General features: G+C 39.1%; 1 protein-coding gene across 2 annotated transcripts in view; it reads left to right on the forward strand.

The window, feature by feature from the left end:
* The first annotated feature begins 8,017 nt into the window (after nt 1-8,017).
* The window catches only part of Pip4p2 (phosphatidylinositol-4,5-bisphosphate 4-phosphatase 2), a 47,633-nt gene continuing 29,292 nt past the window's right edge, over nt 8,018-26,358 (forward strand). Inside the window, exon 1 of one of the 2 annotated variants that reach the window (XM_048359071.1) lies at nt 8,018-8,191. In XM_048359071.1, the coding sequence (XP_048215028.1) occupies nt 8,086-8,191 (106 nt within the window). In that variant the 5' untranslated portion in view covers nt 8,018-8,085. The remainder of the gene's footprint in view (nt 8,192-26,358) is intronic. The other variant, XM_048359070.1, reaches the window with a different exon arrangement.

Genomic DNA, 26,358 nt, shown 5'->3' on the forward strand with positions numbered 1-26,358 from the left:
TAATTCTGAACTGTAATTCCTCTAGATTCCTTTGCTTCTGTGCTTCAGCAACTAGACAGAATGCCCTTTCCTACTGATATGATCTGAAACAAGCTTGTTTTCTTTGACCACTGGCACAGTGCCAGCTTCCCTATTTAACAGCTTGCCCTCTTGCTAGGTTTTGGTGCCCTATTTTTCCTATTCAAACTAATTAGCGTTTCTCATGATTCTCAGAATCCAGCCAGTCTAAGTGATGGCATAGGAACCATAAAGATGTTTCCTGAGGTAAGAAATCAAGTTGGGTCAGACAGTTCAACAGCAGTATTTACCTTACTGCACAGGCTTCTTTGTGAAGAAAGAGACTATGGCAAACTGTAGTTTAAACCATGAGCTTTATAACATTTTAATGGTAGTGGGAAGAAGTACTTTTCTTTCTAATTCTCTTTCTCAGCCTGTAGTCACATCTCCTCCCCATGTAGTGATTATATTTCTTCTCTTTCCTTCCCTTTCTTACTCCTTGCTTCTCTTTCTTGTCTTTTACACCCCCCCCCCAACTCTCTATGACCCTTATACTTTTGCTTATCCAACAGGCTCCCGTTTCTCTCTGGAATGTCAGCACCTCTGTGAGATCTTTTCTCGCATTAGGTTCCATCTTCTCCATGGTGCATGCAGGAAAAGTCAAGACATGGGACAGGTGTATTTATACAACGGGATAAGAACATAATGGTATACAAAGCTAAAAAGAATACTTGCATTTTTCATATATTAATATGGGAAGATCTCCAGAATAGATAACTAGACAAAAATAAGATGCAGAAAAGCATGTATACAATTATCCTACTTATATAAATAAAAAAGATACACAAACTTCATTCATTATATTCATTTAGAGGAAGGCGAGAGTAAACAAATGGACACAGTTTTTGAAGCTTTGGAAAGAGTTCTAGGATCCCCAGAATTAGAAACAAAAAGTTTGATCCAGCAGTTCCTCCCCCATTAACAGAAATGATATTGTAGTGTTGTTGCTTCAACATTTTCAATAACAAAAATAAATTGAGATTGTTCTACTTTCTCACATTACCAGGCATGATGCACACATCTATATTCCTAGCACTAGAGAGGCTGAGACAAGAAGATAGCAAACTTGAGGCCAATCTGGGCAACAGTTTTAGGCCAGCCTGAGCTACATAGCAAAACCTTGTCTAAAAGAAAGGAAGAGAAAGTAGAGGAGAAGGACAAGGAGAAGGAAGAAGAAAGAAGAAGAAAAGTGATAAAGGGTGAGGGATAGAGAGAAGCCTTCTTTGGCTCATGCCTGACCCCATCCCCAAATCTTCACCCTCAGTTAGAAGGGCAGCATCTTCAAATCCAACTTTGACTCCCTCACCTTCTTTGAGTAATAAGGACTTGTGACTATCCACATGGCTAATACAGCATAATCTTTCCATCTGAATTCCTTAGCCAAGCCTCAGCTTTTCCTCTGATATGTAAATTAATACAGTCACAGGTTCGGGAATTAGCATATGAACATCTTTGGTGGCTATTTTTCTACCTACCATAAAAGAAGTTCCCTATACCAGTACAAAAAGGAAGCCCTCTCTGAGGGCTTTTACAGATTTGTATAATTTGTCCAGTCATGGACTAGTCAATACAGAAATTTTATCAAATAAAAGTCTCAAAGCTTAATATCTTGAGATAAAGTAAATTACTTTCTTGAAAATTAGGTGGAAATCATTCTGGATTTCTGCTAGAACAATGATTGGTAGAATATCAATTTGTCATCGATCTAAGTTTGTGGTTAATTTGTTATAATATCAGTAGGAAACTAATACCATCTTACGTATTTTACTCTTCACAAATAATAGTATATCTTAATAAAAAGCCTCTTCTATCAGTCAGGCAAGTATGATTACAGCTTTGTGTAGTCAGTTTTGCTAGTCTAATAAGTTAATATTAACAAGAATGGCCAGGGTGCTTGATGAGACTTTAATGAGGCTGATAATCAGTTGACAGCTCAAGGTCAGATTGAGTATGGAGACATATCCTCAAGTGTCAGATGACTGAAATAGGATAATAGTTTGAGAGTGAATGAGTGTTCAATAAGAATCAAAGGATCCAGGAGGGAAATGGCACCCTGCTAAACTTATTAGTCATTCTGAGAAAGAATGAGGTAAGATCAAAGAACAATTTGCTATTTCATGGGCTACAAATGATAGACTATAGAGAAAGATATACAGAGGCAGCAGATTGACTCATGTAAGGAAGGACTTCAGAAGAACAGATCCCTCCTGACCAATACCTCAGGGGTCAATGTCAATGTTCTATCAGAAAAGAGCAGTTTATACTTCTCTGACAGACAAAAGAGTAATATAACAAATATCAAGAGAAGCAAGTTCCTTTTTATATTTTGGCCAATTTTAGAGCTTGAATTCAGGGACCTGGACAAGGTCCTAGAGCTTTTGTGCTCAAGTCTAGCATTCTACCACGAGAACCATAGCCCTACTTCCAGATTTTTGCTGGTTAATTGGTGATAAGACTCTCTCATGGACTTTCCTGCCAGGACTGGCTTTGAACAGTGTCCCTCACATCTCAGCTTCCTGCAGAGCTAGGATTACATACAGGGGCCACCAGCTCCTAGTAGCAAGTTCTTTAGAACTCTCCCTATATGTTTGTTGATTCATTAGGAATTCCAACTCATACTGTAATTGACAAATCTCCAAATCTTAATAGCTTAACACAATAAAATTAATCTCGTGTTCACAAAACTGGTATCCTCAGTGGTCAGCTCTAGTGTCGCCATAACTTCCTTCTTACTTCATTTTCAGCATGTGCCTCCTAGCAGTCTCCTATTGGTCACCTTCCAGCTCAGAGGGAGAAAATACATGGAGGTTCCTGGAAGGGAGACTTGTGTTCAGGTAGATAAGTAGTCCTCATCCCTTCTACTTAGCTTCCACTGGACATAGGATTACAGCTAAGTGAAAAGATAGCAGGGAAATGTAGTTTTCTGGGTATCCCAAGAGGAAATAAGAACAGATTTTTATTGAGAAATTTGAAAAATACGAATTATAATTAAAATGTTAAAGATGAACTTCCTTACCACAGCCTACTCCAAACTTTTCTGATACCCCCCTCATCAAGCCTCACTTTGCTCAGACTATAGACAGTTTTGCTGTTCTGGCAAATGCTAAGCATTCTTCCTCTTTGTGTCTGTATTGAGCAGACATCTGCTCAAATGTCACTCAAGTCACTCCAGTTCCTCAATGCCAACCAGTAACTTAGAGTCTCCAGTCATTTTCTTTCCCATTTCTCCCAATGGCATTTGTGCCATCTGAACCTCTGACCTATAATATGTATATGTTATGTGCTTGTGCTCATGTGTGTATATTACATATATCCTTATTAAACTGAATACTGTCGATCTCCTTTTATGAATTCAGGGATTTTGAATTTTCTAGAACATTACCTGGTACACAAAATGTGTGAGTGAATGAGTAGTGATGTAGTGACAAATTCTTAAACACTGAAAAATATTTTATTGTTAAATAAACTGTAATTAACAGTCAGACATTTGGGCAAGATGGAATATAAAGGAGAAAATAAAAACAGAATGTAATTCTGTTTTCTATGACTAGGAAGTACGAGGGATAAATTTCCCAAGAGGTAAACAGTTAATATTCTTACCCAACTGGCTTCTGAAATCATAGGAAAAGGAAGTTTCTCATAAAATGTGTGTTCACATTTTTCAACTGCTTTTATTATCTAAGATAGGTTTCCTATATGAAATGTGTTTGTATGTATGTATCATATAGATGGACATGTCAAGTAAGTGTGTGTATACACATACATATTTATTATATAGTAAACATATGTACTGTAACTGTGTGTGTGTGGGGGGGTGGTATGTATGTATGTCCCCAAAGGCTAAAGGCACTTTTTGTGTGTGTGCTAGTACTGGATTTGGACTCAGGGTCTGGGCACTGTTGCTAATCTACCTCAAAGCTAGCACTCTAATGATGTTGGAGAAAAGAATCACATGGACTTTCCTACCCTCAGATCTCAGCCTTCTGAGTAGCTAGGATTATAGGCATGAGCTACTGGCGCCAGCAGTTGTTTTTTTTTTTAATAAAATAATCTTGGAGTTGAAAATATAGGTTAGAGGTACAATGTTTGCCTCAGATGTGTGAGGCACTGAGTTTGTTATTGTTCAGTACTGAAAAACCGTTGTAAAGCTAATCTAATTCTTTGCAGATTGTTATTTTTTTATATAGGCTTTTACAGACCACCATCCAGCCTCAAACTGTGATCTTCACAACCTCATCTGCTCAAATAGCTAATATTGTAGTCATGGTACACTCACTTCTGGCTCACGACATGGTATTTTTTTAAAATATGAAACTGACCAAGGTACAAGTAAGAATGTTTATAGTTGTCCCACGTCTTCCTACACAGGGCCTTTCAAAAATCACCTTTACCTTCTGCAGCAGATTACCACATTATCACATTCTTGGTAAACAGAGAGGAGACCCTACGAGGAGTTAGAAAGGCTCACTGGACCATAGTTGCAGCATTCCTTCACCCATTTGACAGTAATCTTGGCCATCATTGACTTCCCACTGACAGAATATTTTCTGGATGGGAGTTAGAATTTTTATCAGAGGCACAAATATGAATTCTTTCACAAGTCTTCCAAATCCACAGGGTCTTTACGTCTTCTAGCCTTCCTCACCACTTTGATCCACTGGTCTACTGCATCGGCTCTTATTGTTGATGTTTTTAGTTAGTTTTGGGTGTTGGTGTCAGCATAATTACACAAACCTTGCCAACCTTTGTGGTTCACTTGGCCTATTGCAAGCCTATATGCTCAAAGCAGAATCAAATAGCCAAATTATACAACAGCCCTGTTTTATTTCCCTGCCATCCTAGTCTGTTTCTTCTTTCCCATGTTAACATGGACTGGGAGAATATCCAAAAGAATGTATGCCTACTGTAGCATAATAATGGGGATTTTAAAGATTGACAAAATAATAAAATACTGAGTTTTGGGTCACCAAAATGAAAGACTTGGACTCTCCAGTAATTCCTGAAATACCATACCCAACAACACTTCTCTGGCCTTGCCTTTTTCCTGCAGATATCTTGAGGTAAGGTAGGGAATTGAGACCCTGTTTGGTTACCACAGGCTTTTTTTCATACCTGTACCTTAACAATTCTGGGTTATTTCCTGGGCTTCTCTGACACTGCACTGTGTAGTGGAGAGATTCTACCTCTATACCTACTGTCCTGAGCTTTCTGCAACTACAGTAAAGCCTACAAGCCTCCATATTGTTTCTGCAAAACGTCTTATTTCTTTTTCTTTTTTTCTTCTCTTGCCAATCCTGGGGCTTTGGATCAGGGCCTGAGCATGGTCCCTGGCTTCTTTTTGCTCAAGGCTAGCTACCCTACCTCTTGAGCCATGGCTCCACTTCGGGCTTCTTCCGTGTATGTGGTGCTGAGGAATCGAACCCAAGGCTTTGTGCATGCCAGGCATGCACTCTACCCGCTAAGCCACATTCCCAGACCTCTGCAAAACGTCCTACTCATTTTTATTCCTTTACTCTTTCTTATTCTCTTAAGAAATTTAACTTTATATGCTGGAGAAATAAATGAATTTCCTACAGCTGAAGGGCCACAAAATGTCATTCCAGAGAGAGAGACCTCTAGTATTGGGGTCATAAAGTCAAAAGCAGATTCACCACAAGTCTACAAAGTTTCTAAGGGAGTTGTAATAACTTGGTTAAGAAGAGACAGAGGTAGTACAAATGATAAGATATCTCTAGTCTCCTAACTTTCTCTGAGCAGGAAGCAGACTGGAAAAGCTACACAGCTTTTAACAACACCATTTCTTCTGAAAAAAAGAATGCACCCATGAGGCAAGGCCCATAGCCAAGGACATCAGCAGAAAATAAATAGAATAGCAGAAGCTAAAGAACGGAAGTGTACCCGAATACAGAAGATCTGGTGTTGCTGAGGCCAAAGGTACTGGTCACTTTTGCCTATTGGTTTGGTCCCTGAAGTGAGTCACAGAAGGCAATGAGAGGAGGGGCATATGTTGCAGCAAGTGGTCACAGCAAGACCCAAATGCAGAAATAAACAGAAATCAGGGCCCACAGTCCTTCTTGAGGGCATGTCTTCAATAATCTAATGACCTTCCACCAAGTCCCACAGCACTTCCCACAATGGGCACCTAGTTCATTTAACCTGTAGAGCTAGACTAATAAGATTTTTTGATTCTTATAATCCTTTAAAATTCAGTAGCCTCCTGTCGACAGCTCTAAAATTACTGCTATTCACCTTGTAAATCTGGACATTTCTGCAGAGAGTGCTACTTTGTGATGTTTCACTTTCCTAAGCTTATATATGACTTTGGGTTATCTCATATGAGGATACTTACATTTCATGTCATTCTTATGTTACTGACAACAAGAGATAACTGCATTAGAGAACCCACTATGCTTTGATATTTCCCAAAGGATTGCCAGCTGGTACCTAAATGGATTTTCTGGAAGAAAGCGCACATGTGCAGAGAACAAAATGAGGATCCTTTTTAATGTAACATGAGAAGTGATTTCAAATGTCTGACATTTGCTTCTCCCTTAGAACTGTCGACATCTATAGCTGAGATTACTAGGCTCATTTTTTGCTGAGCTTGGCTGTGCTACCTCTCTCAAGCTGAGGACAGAGACCAGGCTGTAGATATCTCTGTAGGACCACTAGGTGAGCAATAAATATTTCTAGGCAATGCCTATTTTCTTAATGCTCTCTTTCTCTCCCTGGATTTGAATTCAGTGTCAGTGTCTCACACTTCCTAGGCAAACACTAACACCTGAGCCATGTCTTCTGCCTCCTTTGGTCCTCCTTCCTTTTCAGATAGGGTTTCCTGCTTTTTATCTTGGCGGGTCTTGCCTGTGATCCTCCTACCTATACCTCCCAAGTAGCTGAGATTAGAAGAAATTTTGTTGCGATGAGGTCTCTCTATTTCTTGTTTTGTCCAGGCTGTCTTTAGGAATGTTTGCGTCTCTATTTCATTTTCATCTGGGCAAATTAAAAAACAAACTTTGATTTACTTTTGGACTTTAGGACAATGTGCCAAACCACCAAAAAAAAAGAAAGAAAGAAAGAAAGAAAGAAAGAAAGAAAAGGAAGAAGAAACCCTAAACAGTAACAAATTTAAGTTTAGTTTTTTCTGGTTTCCAACTTGTTTACAAGTAGATTATTTTAAAACATTATTTCCAGAATATTGTTTCTACTTGTCTTACTTTATATTTTAACCTCTTAAGTAGCAGAAACAAAAAGATCAGAAAGCGTATCTCAGAGAGCAACATATTTTGTACAGTGAAACTTGTGAAAGCCAGCATACATGCATAGGTTGTTAGAAATCCTAAAGCCTGATGTTGAAAAAAAAATCAGTAAGGGAAATAGGACTTGCTACTCTGCAAAAGCTACTTCCTCTTAGACAATACATGTGGAACAATTATTTCCTAACAAAGAACCCCTCAAGAAGGAATCGATAACCCTCTAGAAGCTTTCTTTGTAGAACTGCAACAAAGTTGGACAGCAAAGTCAGTCCCCCTTCCTCCCTAGAGGAGCTAAACTTAGTCTTGGTGTTTCCTGTAATCAAGATCGTCCTTCTCTCTGAGGCCGGTTCAAGGCTGCTCTTTTACAACCACCTTTGCCTTAGTGACAGGACTTGCCCCCACCCACTCCCAGAGACCCCGCCCCTCGGGGCTTGGCCCCTCCCCCTGCCAGATCTCCCCTCCAGTCCTAATCAGTTCTCCGGTTCTCAGGCTGGCTGGGCTGCACTTCTCCCCTACCTCCCCCTCTCCCCGACTCAGCTCTTTCTTTCTCTCTGCCCTCCCCTCCCCCAGCAATGCCTCCCTTCCCCCGCCCCTTGATCCCTCGCTCTCTCCTCCCTCCTCCTCCTCCTGCCTTGTGACACATCCCGGGTCCTCCTGGAGGCGGCAGCAGCAGCCGCGACCGCAGCAGAGCTGCCCCCACCCCCCCACCCCCACCCCCAGAAGCCGCAGCCTCCGGCCCAGCCTCCCTCCAGCCCCGGCGCTGCTGCAGGCAGCCATGGCTGCGGATGGGGTGGACGAACGCTCGCCTCTGCTGTCAGCATCCCATTCGGGAAATGTCACTCCCACCGCCCCGCCGTACTTGCAAGAAAGCAGCCCCCGAGGTAAGGCCAGCCTAGACCGTTCTACTTGGCAATGGAACAATCCTAGAGTGAGCTCTAGCGTAGAGGTGGAGGCGAGCTTCCCACTTGGGCTAGGCGAGAAGGATGCTGATGGTGCCTTCCCAGGCAGTGCCTGGCTGCCTGCTTTCCCGGTAGCTTCACTGCGGAGCTCCGCTGCTGCTGCTCCTCCTCGTGTGTGTGTGTGTGTGTGTGTGTGTGTGTGTGTGTGTGTGTGTGTGTGTGTGTCACTACTTCTTACCTAGGGGTACCAAATGTGACACGAATTTCTCAAGCCGCGCATTGCTGTGTTCAAAGCAGCTCCTATGAGTAGCTGGGAGGTGGTGCAGATCTTTCACAATCATTCACAAAACCTTCTAGGTTGCCCAGAAACCAAGAGAAGTGCTCACCTTGCATCTGTCCTTGACAAGACTTCAGCTTGAAAATATAGATAGCTCATACATGAACCACCAACACGATTTAACCAGGGAACTACTTTACCAAAAGGAATATAGTTAATGCTTCTAATATGTCTGAAATGCTTGTCCCTCAGTATTACTCCTACTTGTGAAGAGTGTGTGTTGGCTTTAGTTGCAAAAGAGGAGGAAGAGCCTTAGTTCTGACAGGGGAGAAGATGGTGTGTGTGTGTGTGATTGAAATTAACTGCTAAAAAGTAACCCAAATAAATACTGACTATATTTATTTTTCTTCACTGTATCGAATATTAAAAGATTTGATTGGATAGGGTCTGGAGAAAGAAATATGTCTTTGTTCTATGCCTTGGGGATGGTTACTGTAGCAGACATAGGTGGAGTCAGGAGTTTGAGAGAATGGAAGGCAAGGTTTGGAAAATCACTTTGCAAATGGTGCTTAAGTGCCTCTCTCTCCACTGAATGTGAATGAACTTAAAAGAGAACCAAACAACCCCAAAAGGCAAAAAAGCTAATGCTTTTGAAAACCAGTCATGTCTTGTAACACAACTTTTTATTCTAAGTTCTAGTCTGAAATTGGAGCCTCTAAAGAGCTGGTAGAACTTTTTAGTAGTTAAAATTTCCATTTAACACACTATAATTTAAAAGTCGATTGTTTAGATCTTAATCTGCCCCTAAGACAAAGGAAAGATGTTTAGTTCTGAATAATTCAGTGTGATCAATGGCTTGAGAGTTCTGGTGAAAAATGGAAGAGAAACACCCACAGAAAACTCACAAGTCATGTTTTGTTGGTCATTGTTCATTAAACTTGTAAAGGATACCAGGCAAGGGGATTTCTTTGATATTATTCTTAATTTTTAGTAAAAAAAAAAATTACTCATTAATTCCACACTGAATGTTTCAACTTTATTAATTCAATCTTTTAAGGCAAAGTATCTGACAATTTATTAAGAGGCTGAGTTTGGATTCAGGTAACTGATTTAGAATCTATTTTTATATCCTGGGAATGGATGTATTTAATTTTTAGAGTTTTTGATATTTAGTCAACTGGAGGCTAACTTATTGTCAAAAATGATAAACTCATACTTAGGTACTTATGTGTAGCCTTCTTTATTATTTTCCATAGATGTTTTTTGAACTGAGAAGATTCCTCAAACTACACAATAAATTTAGATTCCTGATCAGCCACTGAGAAAAATTAATTTTATTCTAGAAAACTTATTATCATTATCGTGTTACAATCCTAAAGTTTCAACTGAGAGCCCCCAGCCTTCTTTTTCAAAATTAATTTTTCAGTGGGTCTTGATTTTTGCCTGTGACAGCCTGGACAGAGAGCTAGAATGACAGGCACACATAACCTCACACAGCTTTTTATTGGTTGAGATGGAGTCTCACAAACTTTTTTGCCTTGGCTGTCCTTAAGCCACACAATCACCCAATCTCAGCCTCCTTAGTAGGGAGGATTGCCAGTGTTAGCCACTGTTCCTAGTTTTGAGAAAACATTTAGAAACAAAAAAAATAGAGTTAAATAAGCTATAAAAAGCCCATGGGGTGAATAAAAAAATAGTTGTTTTATTTTTAATTTTGATAGAATATATTCTCAATTAAAAACAAGCACATTCATAAATATTCTGAATAATAAGACTAGATAGGATTCTTAAAGTGTACCATACACACAATTGAGTATATACACACATTGAGATCACAATGTAGATCCCAATATATTACTGAATGAGTGAATGTGGAGACTGCTGTAGGGGAACAAGACTGTCCAAGCCGAAGCCCCTAGTAGAGGTTATGTTGTAGTGAGGAGAAGAGATAAGTAAACACATGAAGAAATTGGACCAGATTCCCAGAAAATTTCTGTCACTAGACTAGATGTAATTGGTGAAAACAATTAAGATTTATAGTTGAAATTCAAATGCCAAAATAGAATGCACTTTTGCATAATTAACCTTATGATACTATTTATAGTTTCTTAACAGAAATAGAGAAGAGCCATTTCCTAGTGAATGTATCTTCTCCAATACAATCTTTTTTTTCTCTTTTTTTTCATCCAGTCCTGGGGTTTGAATTCAGGGTCTGGGAATTGTCCCTGAGCCTCTTTGTGCTCAAGGCTAGTGCTCTATCACTTGAGCTATAGTGCTACTTCTGGCTTTTTCTGAGTAGTTTATTGGAGATTAGAGTCTCTTGGACTTTTTTGCCCAGGTTGGCTTCACACTACCATTCTCAGATCTCAGCCTCTTGAGTAGCTAGTATTACAGGCATGAGCCACTGGTGCTAGGCTCAATCCAATCCTTTGTTCTTTTTATTACCTTCTAGGAAACGTGAGTATTAGTTCCCACCTCTGAGAGGGTTTATTCCATTTGGGGCTGATAATTGTGATGTTTTGATTCCTAGACAAGGTATTTATAAGGTAGAGTGAGCATTTTGCATGGAGTTTTAGTCCAAGAAGAATCAGGTGTGGTCTGTGTAATAAAGAGTCACCTGGTCTCTAAGTGGATGCTTGTAGTAGTCTTCACTATTGATAATAGTTTAATATGTAGAGGAGGAAGTCGCTTCTTTCTTGACTCACTCTTCCATTTGGTTTACTTACCATCTTTTTCTTTTAGGCATAGAAATTAAAATAAAAGATAGTTTTAGGCTTATTTGCAAGGATGTTAAAATAGCTTAAAATTTCCATGATTTGTATATAGTATTTGCCTTCCTTAACTATCTACTAATGTTAAAGGCAAGATATGGCAAAGGAGTATGATCTTTATGCTTTTAAGATTTCCTGTATGAAAAATGCTTTATATATGGAGTTGTCTAAATGTCTATGAACAGTATTGACTAGAGGAATTTAACTATATCCTTCATTGTAATTCATAAAGGGAGAAGATAATTTGTTATGAAGAGATTTTTTTAAATTTCTTTCTTTCATCCAGCAAATATACATTGGCTTACCAGAAATAGACATGGTTCTCCTGTTAGCATGCTGCAGGATCTTAAGACACAAATTGCATAATCACCCAAAGATATGAAAAATGCAATGGGGATGAGGATCTTTTTGGAAACATGTCTAATCCTTGAAGATTATATATTACATGACTTAACCTGACAAAGGGAGACAGGGAAGGTTTTCATGAGGCTTGATGAGAGCTGAAAGTTGAACAGTAGCTAACTTGGCCAATAGGCTACTATGTGATATTGAAGGCAAAGAAAGTGTTGTGACTATGAGCAAACAAGAATAAAAATGGCAAGAGGGCTGGGATGTAGCTCAGTGGCAAAGCGCTCGCCTAGCAAGTGCAATGTCCTGGGTTCGATCCCCAGTACCAAGAAAGAAAACACACAAAAAAAATACAGTTAAAAAAAAAAACCCAACCCAAAATGGCAAGAATAAGGTTCTGAAGGAAATCTATTGTTCCTAAGGAGGAAGCAGCTGAAAAGGATGTGCTGCACAAGGAAAATTGGAGATGTAGATGTGGTTGTTACTCTCTGTAGACTCTTCTCCCAGATAACTTTTTTCAGACATTCAAGCTGTTTTGGAGTTTCTTCCTTTGAATCTGGATTGAACCTGTCACATGATTTTTCACATCTAGACTAAGTTAGATGATATACTGAATAACTTTTGAGGCAAAATCAGAAGTTTTATGGTTTTTGTTTCTTGTAAAGTTCACTCTGACAAAAGTAACTCATTAGGTAAGAAATGGAGTATCTTAAGCCTGCCATACTTGGCAGAACTGGACATTAGTCATGAGAAATAATTCATGAAGAGAAAGGTATATGACCCATCCTCACACATATGAATGAAGATGCTATCTTGGATACCCAGTTCACCAGAGCCTTCAAATAATTTCGGCTCTAGCCAAATTCTTACAGCAACTGTGTGAGGGACTGGGTGACAGCTCGTCAACCAAGGCTGAACAGCTCATGGAATCCTCAGCACTAATTACATTGTTTTAAAGCAATGTTTGCTGTAACAAATGACCCCCGAAAAATTGATCTTGGGTATGGTGGGTAATGTTAAGGAATTTTGCCTTAAACAGAGTGATCACTGGATTAAATCTTTATTTATAGATAAGTCTGTACAGTAGGGAATGAGTTAGAAGATAGGCTAGAGTCAAGGAGGATAGATGACTTCTTGGGTGTTGTAATGATTCTGACATATTTGTTGGAATATGATGGTAACATGGTCTCCAGTAGTAGTAGAGAAGGAGTACTGAGGGATGATATGGTATGGAGGAGACATGTTGAACAGGGTTTGTTGATGATGAATAGTATGTGGAAGTGAGGGAAGTAACAAGAATATCTTCCAGAATTTAATTCTATACAACTCTGATGTGATTACCTATAATAACACAGAATATCAGAAGGTGAGCACATTTTAGGGAATACAGATCATAAACTTAGTTTTAGATGTGAGACATTTCATATGTTTTCAAGTATCCAAAAAGAAAGGTGAAAATTTGAACTACAGTGTGAAACTAAGAAGCGAGGCCTGGTGCACTATTTGCATATTAGTAATCGCTGAATACTGGATGTTAAGGCCCTACCAGTGTGCTGCAGGATATGTGGTGATGGAACGTGTTTGTTAAGATAGTGATTTAAGCCTTCAGGCTGGTAGTTTCCAGCTCTCAGTGGCCAGTTGGATAGCTGTGTATCACAAATGGATAAAGTTTGGGATGTTCTATATACGAGATCATGTGGGGAAAATGGCAGAGTGATTAGTCTAGGTAAGGCTTTGAAAAACTCATGGATAGAGAAAATGAGTTCTGCTTGCCATCATGGTAGGATCATAATCAAGTAACAAGACTGCCATAGAATCAAGGGGAAGACAATAATTCAATAAAGAGTAACATGTAGCCAGGTGCCAGTGGCTCACACCTGTAATCCCAGCTACTCAGGAGGCTGAGATGTGAGGATCATGGTTAAAAGCCCTGAGCACAAAAAGGCTCAGGGATAGCACTCAAGCCCTGAGATCGAGCCCTAGGATGGGAAAGAAATAGTGTAACATGTCAAACATAACTAAGGCTACAAAGAACAAAAAAAATGATTAAAAAAGGCTTTGGAACATTAGTGTTTTTAGTACTAATTGTTTATGTTTGTGTATGTCCTTTTTAAGGAATTGAAGAATTACTCATTTTCATCTAAATATATCTGTATTTTAATCACAAAATTATTTTGAAGTATCTTAGCTTCAAAAATGACTATTTATTTTGAAATGTCTTATTATTTCTCTGAAGCATAAAAATGTTTTAGGAGCATTGCCATTATCTTTCACCTTTGATAGATGGCTAGATCCGAAATTATTTTAGGAATGGTTTTATGTGACTAAACAACAAAATTGACTCAATTTGAGACATAAATTAATTAATATATATATGCTTGTTCTTTCTTATAAATGCTACTTCACATAGAAGTATGTTTTTAATGATCTTATTTTTCTTTTTTCTTTTTTTTTTTTGTGGGTCCATACTTGAGCTTGACAGGGCCTTGCATTCTTGCTTGGCTTTTTCATGCAATGCTAACACTGGTACCACTTGAACCATGTCTGTAGTCCAATTTTTTACTGGCTAACTGTAGATAGAGTTTCTTAGATTTGTCCCCACGGCCTGGCTTAAAACTGGCTTAAAATCTCAGTAGCTAGGATTATAGGCAGGAGCCACTGGCACCCAGCTTCTAGTGACTCTTTTAATGTCCCCACACTTGACACTCTGCCTCAGTTTAAAGTGGAAGTGAGCTTTTAGTTCTCTTATAATGATATTCTTTTGTAATAGGTATTAAAATTACAATTCTTTTAAATATATTTGTACAGTCTTAAGAATCTCTTTGGCGGGGCTGGGGATATGGCCTAGTGGCAAGAGTGCCTGCCTCATATACACGAGGCCCTAGGTTCGATTCCCCAGCACCACATATACAGAAAACGGCCAGAAGCGGCGCTGTGGCTCAAGTGGCAGAGTGCTAGCCTTGAGTGGGAAGAAGCCAGGGACAGTGCTCAGGCCCTGAGTCCAAGGCCCAGGACTGGCCAAAAAAAAAAAAAAAAAAAAAAAAAAAGAATCTCTTTGGATTCTTGAAGAATTTAATATTGGCTCTGGATTAGTAAGAAGTGATGTAGACCTAGGGGACCATACCAACATACATGCAACCCATTGTGGGGATTTGGGATAGAAAATCTTTTATATGTTTATAAATATATATATGCGTATATATGCTATTCATAGGTCGTACAAAATTATCAACACAGGCAGATGGCCACTGGCCACCTAAGAGTAAAACATGTCTATTTCATCATGTACCGATGATTTTCCAGGCTTTTACTGCCTATGGCTGGACTTTCTCATCCCTAGAATTCTTACTTTATTTGCCAAAGTTTCAGAGACAAGTAGAAGCCAAGTTTCTTCACTGAGAAATAAATGAAGGAACATATTTAAGAGAAGTTTCCTAAGGCATACACCTGCTGTGATTCTGACCAAGCAGTCTTGCTGAATATTTAAAGCCTGGTTTTATGTTAAGCTAATCGCTATTGCTCTATTTAGGGGAACTTTTTCTTTCTTTTTTTTGGGGGGGGCAGTCCTGGGGCTTGGACTCAGGGCCTGAGCACTGTCCCTGGCTTCTTTTTGCTCAAGGCTAGCACTCTGCCACTTGAGCCACAGCGCCACTTCTGGCCATTTTCTGTATATGTGGTGCTGGGGAATCGAACCCAGGGCCTCATGTATATGAGGCAGGCACTCTCGCCACTAGGCCATATCCCCAGCCCCTAGGGGAACTTTTTCTTAAATTTTTTTTTTTGTCACTTCTGGGCCTTGAATTCAGGGCCTGAGCACTGTCCCTGGCTTCTTTTTGCTCAAGGCTAGCACTCTACCACTTGAGCCACAGCGCATGACTTCTGGCCGTTTTCTATAAATGTGCTGAGGAATCAAACCTAGGGCTTCATGTATACTAGGCAAGCACTCTTGCCACTAAGCCAAAATTTTTTTTTTTTGCCAGTCTTAGGACTTGGACTCAGGGCTTGAGCACTGTCCCTGGCTTCTTTTTGCTCAAGACAAGCACTCTACCACTTGAGCCACAGCGCCTACTTCTGGCTTTTTCTGTAAATGTGCTGAGGAATCAAACCCAGGGCTGCAGGCATGATAAGCTACCACTTTACCACTAAGCCACACTCCCAGAGCCTTAAATCAATATTTAAGAATCGATTCTCATGAAGAATAAAGGCCAACCATGGTGAAGTTTTCTACATGCAACTTTCCAGTATAATGATAAGGTCATTTCCAGTTAGAATTCTTTTCTGCTGTTCTGTGGTATTAGGTTCCAGGATTCCTTTATTCCATTTTATAGTGCTCACATTTCCTTCTGGCTCTATCGAGCATCTTTAAAACATTAATCAAGAAATTTTTCATTCATTCAGCCTTTCTTTCAACTACTTGAGTGCCTATTATACTAAGCCAGATGTTAGGGAGTTTAGAATCCAGTGAGACTTACATATGGTAAGCCTTGTGATTTCTGAGTGAGGAAAATATAGTGGGCTCTGAGGACAGACAGGAACTGTGCAGATAGGGAGTGTTTCAGACAGAGTATTCCAGAAAGACATTTCAGAGATAATAACTGACTTAGAAACCTAAAAAAATGAGTCAGAATCCACCTCTGAGAGATTGAGGGAAAGCAAGAATGTCCCAGAAAATGGGCACAGCAAGTCAAACACTTGCTGTTTTGAAAGCTGTGGGTCAGTAGGTTATGGCATGGGATTTGGAAGAAATGTGGTAGAAAAAAATGAGAAAATGAGAGACATAGACTTGGGAGCTTGTTAGGCCACTATCAGGAAATGGTATTCTGAAGATAATGAGGAGCATGGGGGAGACTCTGAGTAAAGGAATGATCTGAAGTGCTGTACTTGTAAGAACACGTTTGTGGCAAGGCATCGGTAGCTCATGCCTACAATCCTAGCTCCTCAGGAGATTGAGATCTGAGAATTGTGGTTCAAAGCTATCAGCAAAGTCTCTGAGGCTCTTATCTCCCGTTAACTATCAAAAGGCCAGAAGTTGATCCAGAAGTGGCTCAAGTGGTACAGTGATAGCCTTGTGCAAAAACGCTCAGGGACAGCACCCAGGCCCTGGGTTTAATCCCCAGGATATGTGTGTGTGTGTGTGTGTGTGTGTGTGTGTGTGTGTGTGTGTGCACGCACAGAATAAAAGCTCACCTTTGCTCTTAGTGTATGGAGAATGACAGTGGTGGGGAGGCAGGGGGATAAGAAAAGACTAGCAAGATATGATACTAATCAGAAAGCTATTAAAGATGGCATAGACTAGTAACACTGGTCTGAATAAAGGTAGAGATTTATTTTAAACATAGAGCATCAGGGCTTGTTGATGGCTTGAGTCAGTAGAAAGGAAGAAAGCATAACCAAAAATGAACTAAGAAACTAGGTCCATGGTTGTTCTTTTATATAAGATAGATGAAGAGGAAGAGTGTAAGAGGCATAGGGTAGTAGAAATCAGTACTCTGTTTTAGGCTTGTGGAGTTTGGGAAAACTTCAGTCATCATTCAAGTGGAGATGTCAGTAGGCAGGTGGGTATCCAGATCTGTAGCCTATAAAGAGCCACTGGAAACAGCGCAAATATCTAACAGTGGTCTATTAAATATTTCCCTTTGGTGCGAGATGTTCTCATTTAATTCCTAGGACAATGCAGACTCTTTTCAGGCATGTCAAACTTTTAGGATAGAACATTCTGTTAATTTTTTTGTAAGATTTACCCGAAGAGTACAGATGTTAGCCAGATGGGCACAGATGTTGGAGAGGAGAGTGAGCAGCATGAGCGTTTGTAACTATCTTTGAAGGGCAATTAGCAACTGTCCGGGAAGTAATCCAAGTGGGAACCCTAATCCTTCTATTTTTGGGAAAAGCAGACAATTCTGGATAGGCTTTCAGCTCAGCTGTTTTATATTTGATAATGATAAACAAAGAATGTCATCCCCTTAATAGCCTCTAAAAGAGGATACACTCTTCCTAGTCTTCTATTTCTTTGAGAGGGCTTCTGTGCTTTTTTGGTGGGAGAGGAGTGATAGAGTTTTATGTTGCTTTACTGCTTTCCTAGATTTTTTTCCTTCTGTTTAGTTGCTGTTGTAAAAGGAGATGTTTTGGTTTGCTTTTCTTATGTTTAATTTTTCTTGAGAAAAACAACATGAAAAAGAGGTGAAATGGATAGCTCCTCCTGGATTTCAGGCAAATTTTTAAGCATTGTTTAACCAAATTTTTTGTTTTGAGCAGTAGTATGGCATTCAAAATTTTGGCGTTCTTAAAATCATTAAGAAATTTTGAGCATACCTTTTTTAAAAATTACATGGAATGTTGAGAAGTGCATGTATTACTAATAAGAGTCAATATCTTAGGACAATATACTACATTTTGGCCACCTTATGTTATTGATCCTTATAAAGCTTATCTTTAGTGTCATGAATATGAATATGTCAAAAATGCTTTTTTATACCATTTTCTCACATTTTTTGTACAGGTCTTTGGGGTTGTTTGTAACTGTTTATTACATTTTGTTGTATTTGATTTGGTCTGTTACTCCAGTCTCCCAAAATCTAAGTAGATAGACTAAGACTTCCATTTAAGTCCAGAAATATTTTGCTAAGAACATACTTACTGCATGATCCTACTATCATTCACTGGCCATGTCTATTATTTCCAGACTGAGGTTAACTTTCTATTTCTTCAAGATTCTTCCTGAATTCTTAAATTATATGCTTCTTGTGCCATAATAGCAATTATTTTTCTACAGTATAAATGAACATTACTGAGGTGGTGCTGGTGGCTCACACCTGTAATCACAGCAACTTGGGAAGCTGAGAACTGAAGGACTCTGGTTCAAGGCCAACGTGGGGAGAAAAGTTCTTGTCGGCTCATAACAGGGTATACCTGTCATCTTAAAATACATTAGGGGTTGAGATTGGGAAAATAACAGTACCAGGTCAGCCTGGGTAGAAAAGTTTGCAAGACTCCATCTTTACAGAATGAAGCTAGATGTGATGGTACAAGCTAGTGATTCTAGAGACATCTAGAACTGAAAGTATAAGCAGATGGCAACTCAGGCATGCTTCCAGGTTGGACTAAGACCCTATCCTAAAATCCAAAACAGTAGTAGAGATGTGGCTCTACATTATAATTGTGAGAGATTCTGAGTTCAAACTTCAGTGCTGCCATAAAAGAAAAAAATGATCACCTCTGTATTTTCATGAAATGCATGCTTTGGGTTTTTTTTGTTTATTTATTCATTTATGTTCATTTTCATTCATTCATTCATTTAAAGCAAAGGTCTTACTGTGTAGCCTGGGCTTACTTTGAACTCACCCCTCAGTAGCTCAGGTTGACTTTAAATCCATGATTCTTTTATCTACTTCCCAAGTGCTGGCATTACAGTGTGTGCTACTATTTATACTTGAAACACCTTCATTCTTTGATAGTAATACTGTAAACTAAGAATAGATATTGTAAACTAAGAACACACAAACTAAAAATAGAGTTATGCAAATCACTGATGTGATTTCATGTGCAGTAGTTGGTAAACATATATATGAACCATAAGTACTTGGGCCTGGTACAAGTACAAGTGTGTGAAAAGCATCATTATTAGCATGAAATTTTAACTGTATTACAGAAATGGAAAACTTGAGGCAGATGCTGTTGTCATCCATGAAGTAGTCATTGAACAATTTATGTCACTGGCTCCAGATATGCAATAGATTTTACTTGACATAATCTAAATACTTGGGACCACAAAACTAGGAAAAGATAATTGATGAATAGTTCATAGTGGGATTTACTACCCATTTTTGGTCTATTATATGAAAATACCATGTTTGTTGATAGATTATGGTATACCTGGACCTTTCTCAACTCCTACAAGAAAGAATAGAGGTTCTAGGCTAGAGACTGTTATTGGTCCCAACCTGATAGATAGTACAGCTACAATTAAGACATGGCTGTTTTTCTATAGCTGCTGTCAAAAAAATGCTAAATTATGTCAGAATGACTCTATCACATTCCTTTCCACCTTTGTCCACTCCCTTAACCCTGGCATACAATCTGTTTGTTTCTTTGGGTTTTGTTTTTTTTTCATTATCTGTTCTATAAATTCTCCGAGTCACATCCTTATGAAGGCACTTACACCAAAAGATCATTGCAGTTTGACAGTCTTACTACATTTTTAGAATGGGAGCTCTTTGGTCCTGGATACTCATTCTACCCCAAGAGCATGCTTCATAGTACACAGTGTCTCTGTTGTGCATCTAGCTCCTGTCACAGAGTTGACGCTTTGGATACTTGTACCTACCATATATTAGCTAACTCCTATGCCACCTCTATAGCAAGCCTGGCTGGTGGCTGCTTATCCCCTGTCTACAGCTGAGGACCTCTTGTCTTTGTCTGGCATCAGTGCTCATAGGGGCTTAATTATAACTTCAGTTGAGAAACTAGGATTGTTCTCATACAGCATAGAATAATAAGTAGATTGAAGGAAAATATGATTCATATTGCTGCTCTTGAATCCTTCAAGTCTGCCTTCCTCCCTTCCTCCCTTTTCCCCTCTCTCTCTCTCTCTCTCTCTCTCTCTCTCTCTCTCTGTCTTTCTTTTTCTTCGGACTGAACTTAGAACCTTGCTCATGTTAAGCAAATACGGTACCACTAAGCTATATCCCCAGCCTCTTTCATTTTTTTCATGCTGGCACTAATGTTTTCATTTTACAAGGGATGTGGTGTAGTTTTTGGTATAAGTTCCAGTTGGCCTTTCCTTAACTTAGGCCAAAGAACAAAGTTTGTAATCTGACTGGTTACTAAGAATATCTGCACAAACTCTATTTTCTTTTTTTTTTTTGGCCAGTCCTGGGCCTTGGACTTAGGGCCTGAGCACTGTCCCTGGCTTCTTCCCGCTCAAGGCTAGCACTCTGCCACTTGAGCCACAGCGCCGCTTCTGGCCGTTTTCTGTATATGTGGTGCTGGGGAATCGAACCTAGGGCCTCGTGTATCCGAGGCAGGCACTCTTGCCACTAGGCTATATCCCCAGCCCCTGCACAAACTCTATTTTCAAGAACTGGGGAGGAAATACTCCAAGGTAGGTCCCTAGAGCTCTTGGAACAACAAGAACTGGATCCAATCTAAGAGTCTCATCAATCACTTGACAGCCACTTTGAATCCATTTGAAATTAGGACTATTCAACATCCGGGTATTTTCCCCAGTCTACTCCATGGTTTCATAACTTGCGAGGTTCTGAGTAAGACAGACATGGTAAGATAATATTGCTAGATTCTTCCTCAAGGGTTCAGGTCATCTGTTCAAAAACGAGGCTCTTGTTCTATGGACTTGCTTTCCTTAAGAACTTGACAAAAGGCTGATACTCTTGTGATTACACTCAGGTGAGGGTGTTGGTTATATTACCTAGTAGAGGTACCTGCCATCTACTACCAAATAACGTTTTTGCAGATTATTCATGTTTTTGAATCCTAGATTAATTTCAGTTAGCCTCTGACAAAGGCCTTCCCAGGTTAAAAAATACTTGAATTCAAGACTTTCCTAAATAATAAACACACTGGCTTTGTCTTTGATGCCTGAATGCTACTATGTAACTTGTTACTGCAGAATGTATAATTCCCCACTGAAACCAGGCAAAACATCTTACAGAGTGATCTTACTGGTAGTGCCTACTTTGCATTGGAGAGTAACCACAGCATCATGCTTATGTTCTTATAACTTAGGTGTTCATGCATGCTTCAGTGAAGGGAGGACACTTGGGATATAGTAGGGATATAGTGTGCAGGCTTTATTTGATAAATCTACTTCAACTCCTTATGTCTTAGATTGCTGCTTCAGAATCCTGTTAGGGACATTCTGTTATCATAACCTCATTAAATGTTAAGACCAAAGTTTATTGATTAAAAAGTCAACTTGTTAGAGCCCCTTCTAGCTTTCAAACAAGCAATGGATCCATACAACGATATTCTTTTCAGCACTCTCTTCTTTGGTTTATCATCCTTAGGACCTACTTACAAATATTTCTAGGTTTTGGGAGTCTGTATTATCAAAACCTTGCAATTCTCTTTACAAGTGAATGGAGTCTTTGTCAGGTAGACTTTTACTTATTATCCTGGAATATGTTGAAATTGGGTCAACAAAAAGATTTGGTGATGGATCTCAAAGAATATAGCCAATTCCTTGTAATATACCTGCCTCAGGTGGAAGCAGAATTTTCCAGCAAGAGAAGGCTAGCCTCTACATCTATAAAGGGAAAACTCATTTCTACCAGAAAAGGAGTTTCAGAGTGGCTCCAGGGTATAAGAATTTCACCTCTGTGAGAACAACTAGTTGGTTCCACTACAGGTTCCAGGTTCTATAGTGCTGCTTTTCTGAAATTAATGTGCTGATTTTCAGGGAGAGACTTAGTAAGGCTGTAGAGTTACCTGACATCATAATTTTACAATCAACACAAACTTTATCTTTGATTTCTAGTGATAAACCCCTTTATTTTTCTCTCAAGGCTAGCTCATGTTTAACCATCATCCCTTCGTTAATCACAAATGCATGATAGCATTACAGTTATGATAGTTCTCTGGCTCTGTATGACTTGAGCTGAGAAATACAAGACTTAAGTCTCATATTATCTTTAAAGGCCCAATGAATTTATAGGAATACATCATTTCATGGTCCATGTAGTGATTATCACTGTCATGATGACCATGATGACAGCTGGAAACATCAAACTTAAATACAAGGGATAACCTGATTCATCAGATGGCACCATATTCATTGATTCTAACCATTTTATTTTCCTTCAGTGAGGAACTCAATGTGTGGGTTCAGGCAACCTCTCCTCCATTCCATCCTTTTGTTTCCTTCGATCACTCTTAGGCATTTCTGTATCAGGCAGGACCTGGGCAGAATAATACACACACACACACACACACACACACACACACACAAATTTAATATAAAGATTTGTTAGATACGTTAGCATATATAGTTACCTGGGCAAGTGAAAGGTAAACATATGGCTCTAACATATCAAAAATGTAGCAGAAAGCAGCTACTACTGCTAGGCTGAAGAATAAAGGGAAAATATTGGAGTCATTAAAACTTAGTCATTTAGAGAAAAGGTCCTGAAGAGATGAAACACAACCTCTGAAAAGGCACTGGGAAATTAGGGCTAATGTCTCTGAACTATAGAGAGAGATCTTGTACACTTGAGGAAGGGGCACTAGGGAGCTGCCACTGGGCTCTTAGTGTGGCACACAGTGAAATTGGTTCTGGCAAATGAAAACTGTCGACTGGATCTAGTGTTGCTATGGAAAAGAAATGCCACTGCCAGCATGAAGTAGTAGTATTCCTGGAGTGATGTTCAGGAAATCAGCACGTATTTTGGAAGCTCATAAGAAGCAAACAGAAGAAGTAAGTCCTTTTTTTCTTCTCCATCCTTGTAGGCTTCCTCTGTCACCATTATCTTCATAGAGAGCTCATGGCCAGCTGGCAAGGCTAAAGCAAGGTTTGCAGGGTTCCAGCTCCAACATCACAATGTTGAATAGAGAAGGGGGGGGTTGGAAGTGTGGGTCAGCACTTGGATCACTAGCACATTTATATTCTAGTCTAACCTTTAGCCAGATCCTGCTGAGTGTTTTGGTTCATGGAGAACCCTAGTTGGAGTAGCATTTTTTTTCATTTTAGAGAAGGAAATAGAAAGTAGAAAACGGCCTTCCTGTTCTCTGCTTTGAGCTAGGCTAGGGAAGTTTGGCATTAGAAGCAACTCACCCATGGAAGCCAAGCTTGCTTTGTGCTTAGCCTACATTCTCTCCAAGACGGTAAAGCAAAGTGAATCCCTGCAGAAGAAATTGGAAGAGAAAGAAGGCAGGTTTCCCTCCTTCTATAATAGAATCCTAAAATATCTTTCAATTGAATCTGATACAAAGTTTTCAGTTTTGGTAAAGGCTTTTGGGGCTCTGTCAGGGCCTTTAGGATTGAATATAAAGAGTGTGTGAGTGAAGTAATTGAACTAAACTGCCAATTATTGCCATTGGAGAGACATACAAAGGAGTAACTGAGGTGATGATAAAGGCCAGAGCAACCAGGAAGATTAATTTCAATCTTTAAAATCTGAAGGAGATATCTGGGAAGATATGAAGTAAGTATTAGTTTACTAGGATGAGTTAGCAAGACATAGGAGCTGTCTAACAGACTGTTGAGGTTTTGTGATGGGAAAGTGCAAACTAATTTTGTAGGTTTTCAGAATAATAATGGCTTCTTCTGAGTGATGCAAAAACACCATTGTTTGCTTTTGATCCATTTGCTTTTATTCTGTCTTACGCATCTCAAGATTTTTGTGAAGTTTCTATTGCCATGAAATGATTTTTTGTACTCTGTTCAGTTCTTCATTTTCTTTGACTCTTCTGTGTCTTCTTAATTATCTTTAGTCCATATTTTATTTTTTAAACTTTATTTCTTTATTGTCAAAGTGGGTTAGTTTCATATGTAAGGCAGTGGGTACATTTCTTACCCAACTTGTTACCTCCTCCCTCATTTTTCTCCCACTTTCCCTCTTTATGCCCCTCCCCCCATGAGTTTTAGGTTGATTTACAGCATATAGTTTTGTAAGTATTGTTGTTGAATTGGTTCGTCTTTTATCCTTTGTTTCTCTATTTCAGATTTGATTTTGCAGAACTATTTTTGGAGCCTTGAACTCTTGGTTTTCTTGCTCAAGACTGGCTCTATATCACTTGAGCCACGCCTTCATCCAAAACTTCTCAGGGTCAAATTTGGCTGTTTCTACTGAATTACTTCATTTGCTTTTGGATCAAACCTATTGCCTTGCCTTATGCTTGCTAGGCAAGTGTTCTACCACTTAATCCACAGCCTCTTGTGTGGTTTTTGGGAGGAGGGTTTTTTGTTTTTGTTTTTTGTTTTTTGTTTTCATTTTGAGATAGGGTCTTAATGACTTTCCCAGACTGACCTCAAATTCATTTCATTTTGCCTCTGCCTCTGTAGTAGCTAGGATTGTAGGTGTGCATCACCATTCCTGAAAATTTATTAGTCTTTACATCTTTCCCCAGTACTAAGTAATTACTTGTTAAGTGAGATCTCTGTTACTTTGCCGAGATTTCTATAACCAGAGGCAGGGTTAGTTTGGCTCTGCTGAGTTTGGCTATACTGAGTTTCTATATAACCCTACAAAAGTTAGAATTTCTGGGTGTTAGCTTTCTTTTCTAAAACATGAAGAAATTAGACTATAAAATACCTACGATTGCTTCGATTTCTAATTTGCAGATTTGGAGATTCAGTGGGAGTTTTGTGGAATTAAATATTACTAGCCTAGCAAGTGCTATCCACATAGAGGAAAAAGATTTATTTGCTGAATTCCATAGAGAACATGGCTATTGTTTAAATAAGAAATATGACTCTTACAAAATTGATTTTTTTTGAGATTTTTGAAAATTGATGGTGCTATGTTTTAAGGACATGGCCTTGTGCTTGCTAGACAAGATCACTTACCACTAGAGTCACTCCCTTGGTCTTTCTGCCTGGGCCAGTCTCTGACCATGATCTTCCTACTTTTCCCTTCCAAGTACCTGAGATTATAGACCTGGCTGGTTTTTAAGATAGTGTCATAATAATTTTTTTTATTTTACCCAATTGGCTTCAAACCTGCAATCTCTGCCACTGTGTAGCTAGGATAATAGGTGTGGACTGCTAGCTTCCCTGCCTTTGATGAATGAAAAGGTACTGATTCCAAATTCTGAAATTGTAGTGAACTTTTCATCTAAGGAGAAAAAACTTAAAACAGGTACAATAAAAGTTATCTGTGGAATGTTGAAAGTGAAAGGGGACAAGATAGACAGCTTTCAATTTTTAGTTGTTGTTGGTTTACTGACTGGAACAAATCTCTGGAATGTTAAAGTCCCTTACATATAATCTGAGCTATGATAAAGGTTTGTTTGGGGTTAATTTGAAAGACAGGGAACAGAAGTATAATGAAATACATCTCAATTTGCTTAGGTTTAGATGAATATGAAATGAAGGGCCTAGAAGCATTGTTTAGTGGAGCAATTAGGCTAGTCATTCTATTGATCTCTAGGACTGATTCAAGCCTTGGATTAATTCCAGAGGTTACTGCCCTTGGACTACCTCATCTCTCTTGGTGCAGGATTTGGAGACAGTATTCTAATGGAGAAATCATTTTTCCAGTCTAGCTTCACCTTTCTATGAGGAACCCCATCTCTTCTATAAGGAGATTGGTAGTCATATGCTTACTGTTTTTGTTCTTTCAGGCATTGGTGTGTCTGATACATTTCAGTGATTCACTCATTCAGCTATTCAATAATTATTTAGTAAGCACTTGTCAGAGACAAGGTACAAGTAGCCATGAATGTTTTAAGACCAAGGCAGATATGCCATTGGTCTCACGGAGCTCAGTCTTTTCTGTTTTACTTCTAATCCCCACTAGTCTGTTCCCCTTCCACTCCAAAAGTCGAAGAGTAGATTTGAACACACTTGTACCATTGGAAGCTTTTCTTGTTCTAATGCTTTAAGACTGTGTAGTGCAACTCTTAGAGGAAAAATTTGCAGTTTGTAGGCATCTGAGGTACTTCAAATGACTTAAACTCACCTATTGATGGTTTTTAGGAGGTCTTTTAAAGAAAAGTTTTGCTCATTATTCAATGTTCTTAATATATTTGAATGGTGTAATCACTTCCTGTCACCCTTTGCATTTTTTGAATGAAATTTT

Source organism: Perognathus longimembris, chromosome 12 (assembly GCF_023159225.1).
Source record: "Perognathus longimembris pacificus isolate PPM17 chromosome 12, ASM2315922v1, whole genome shotgun sequence".
In the NCBI taxonomy this organism is placed as follows: domain Eukaryota; kingdom Metazoa; phylum Chordata; class Mammalia; order Rodentia; family Heteromyidae; genus Perognathus; species Perognathus longimembris.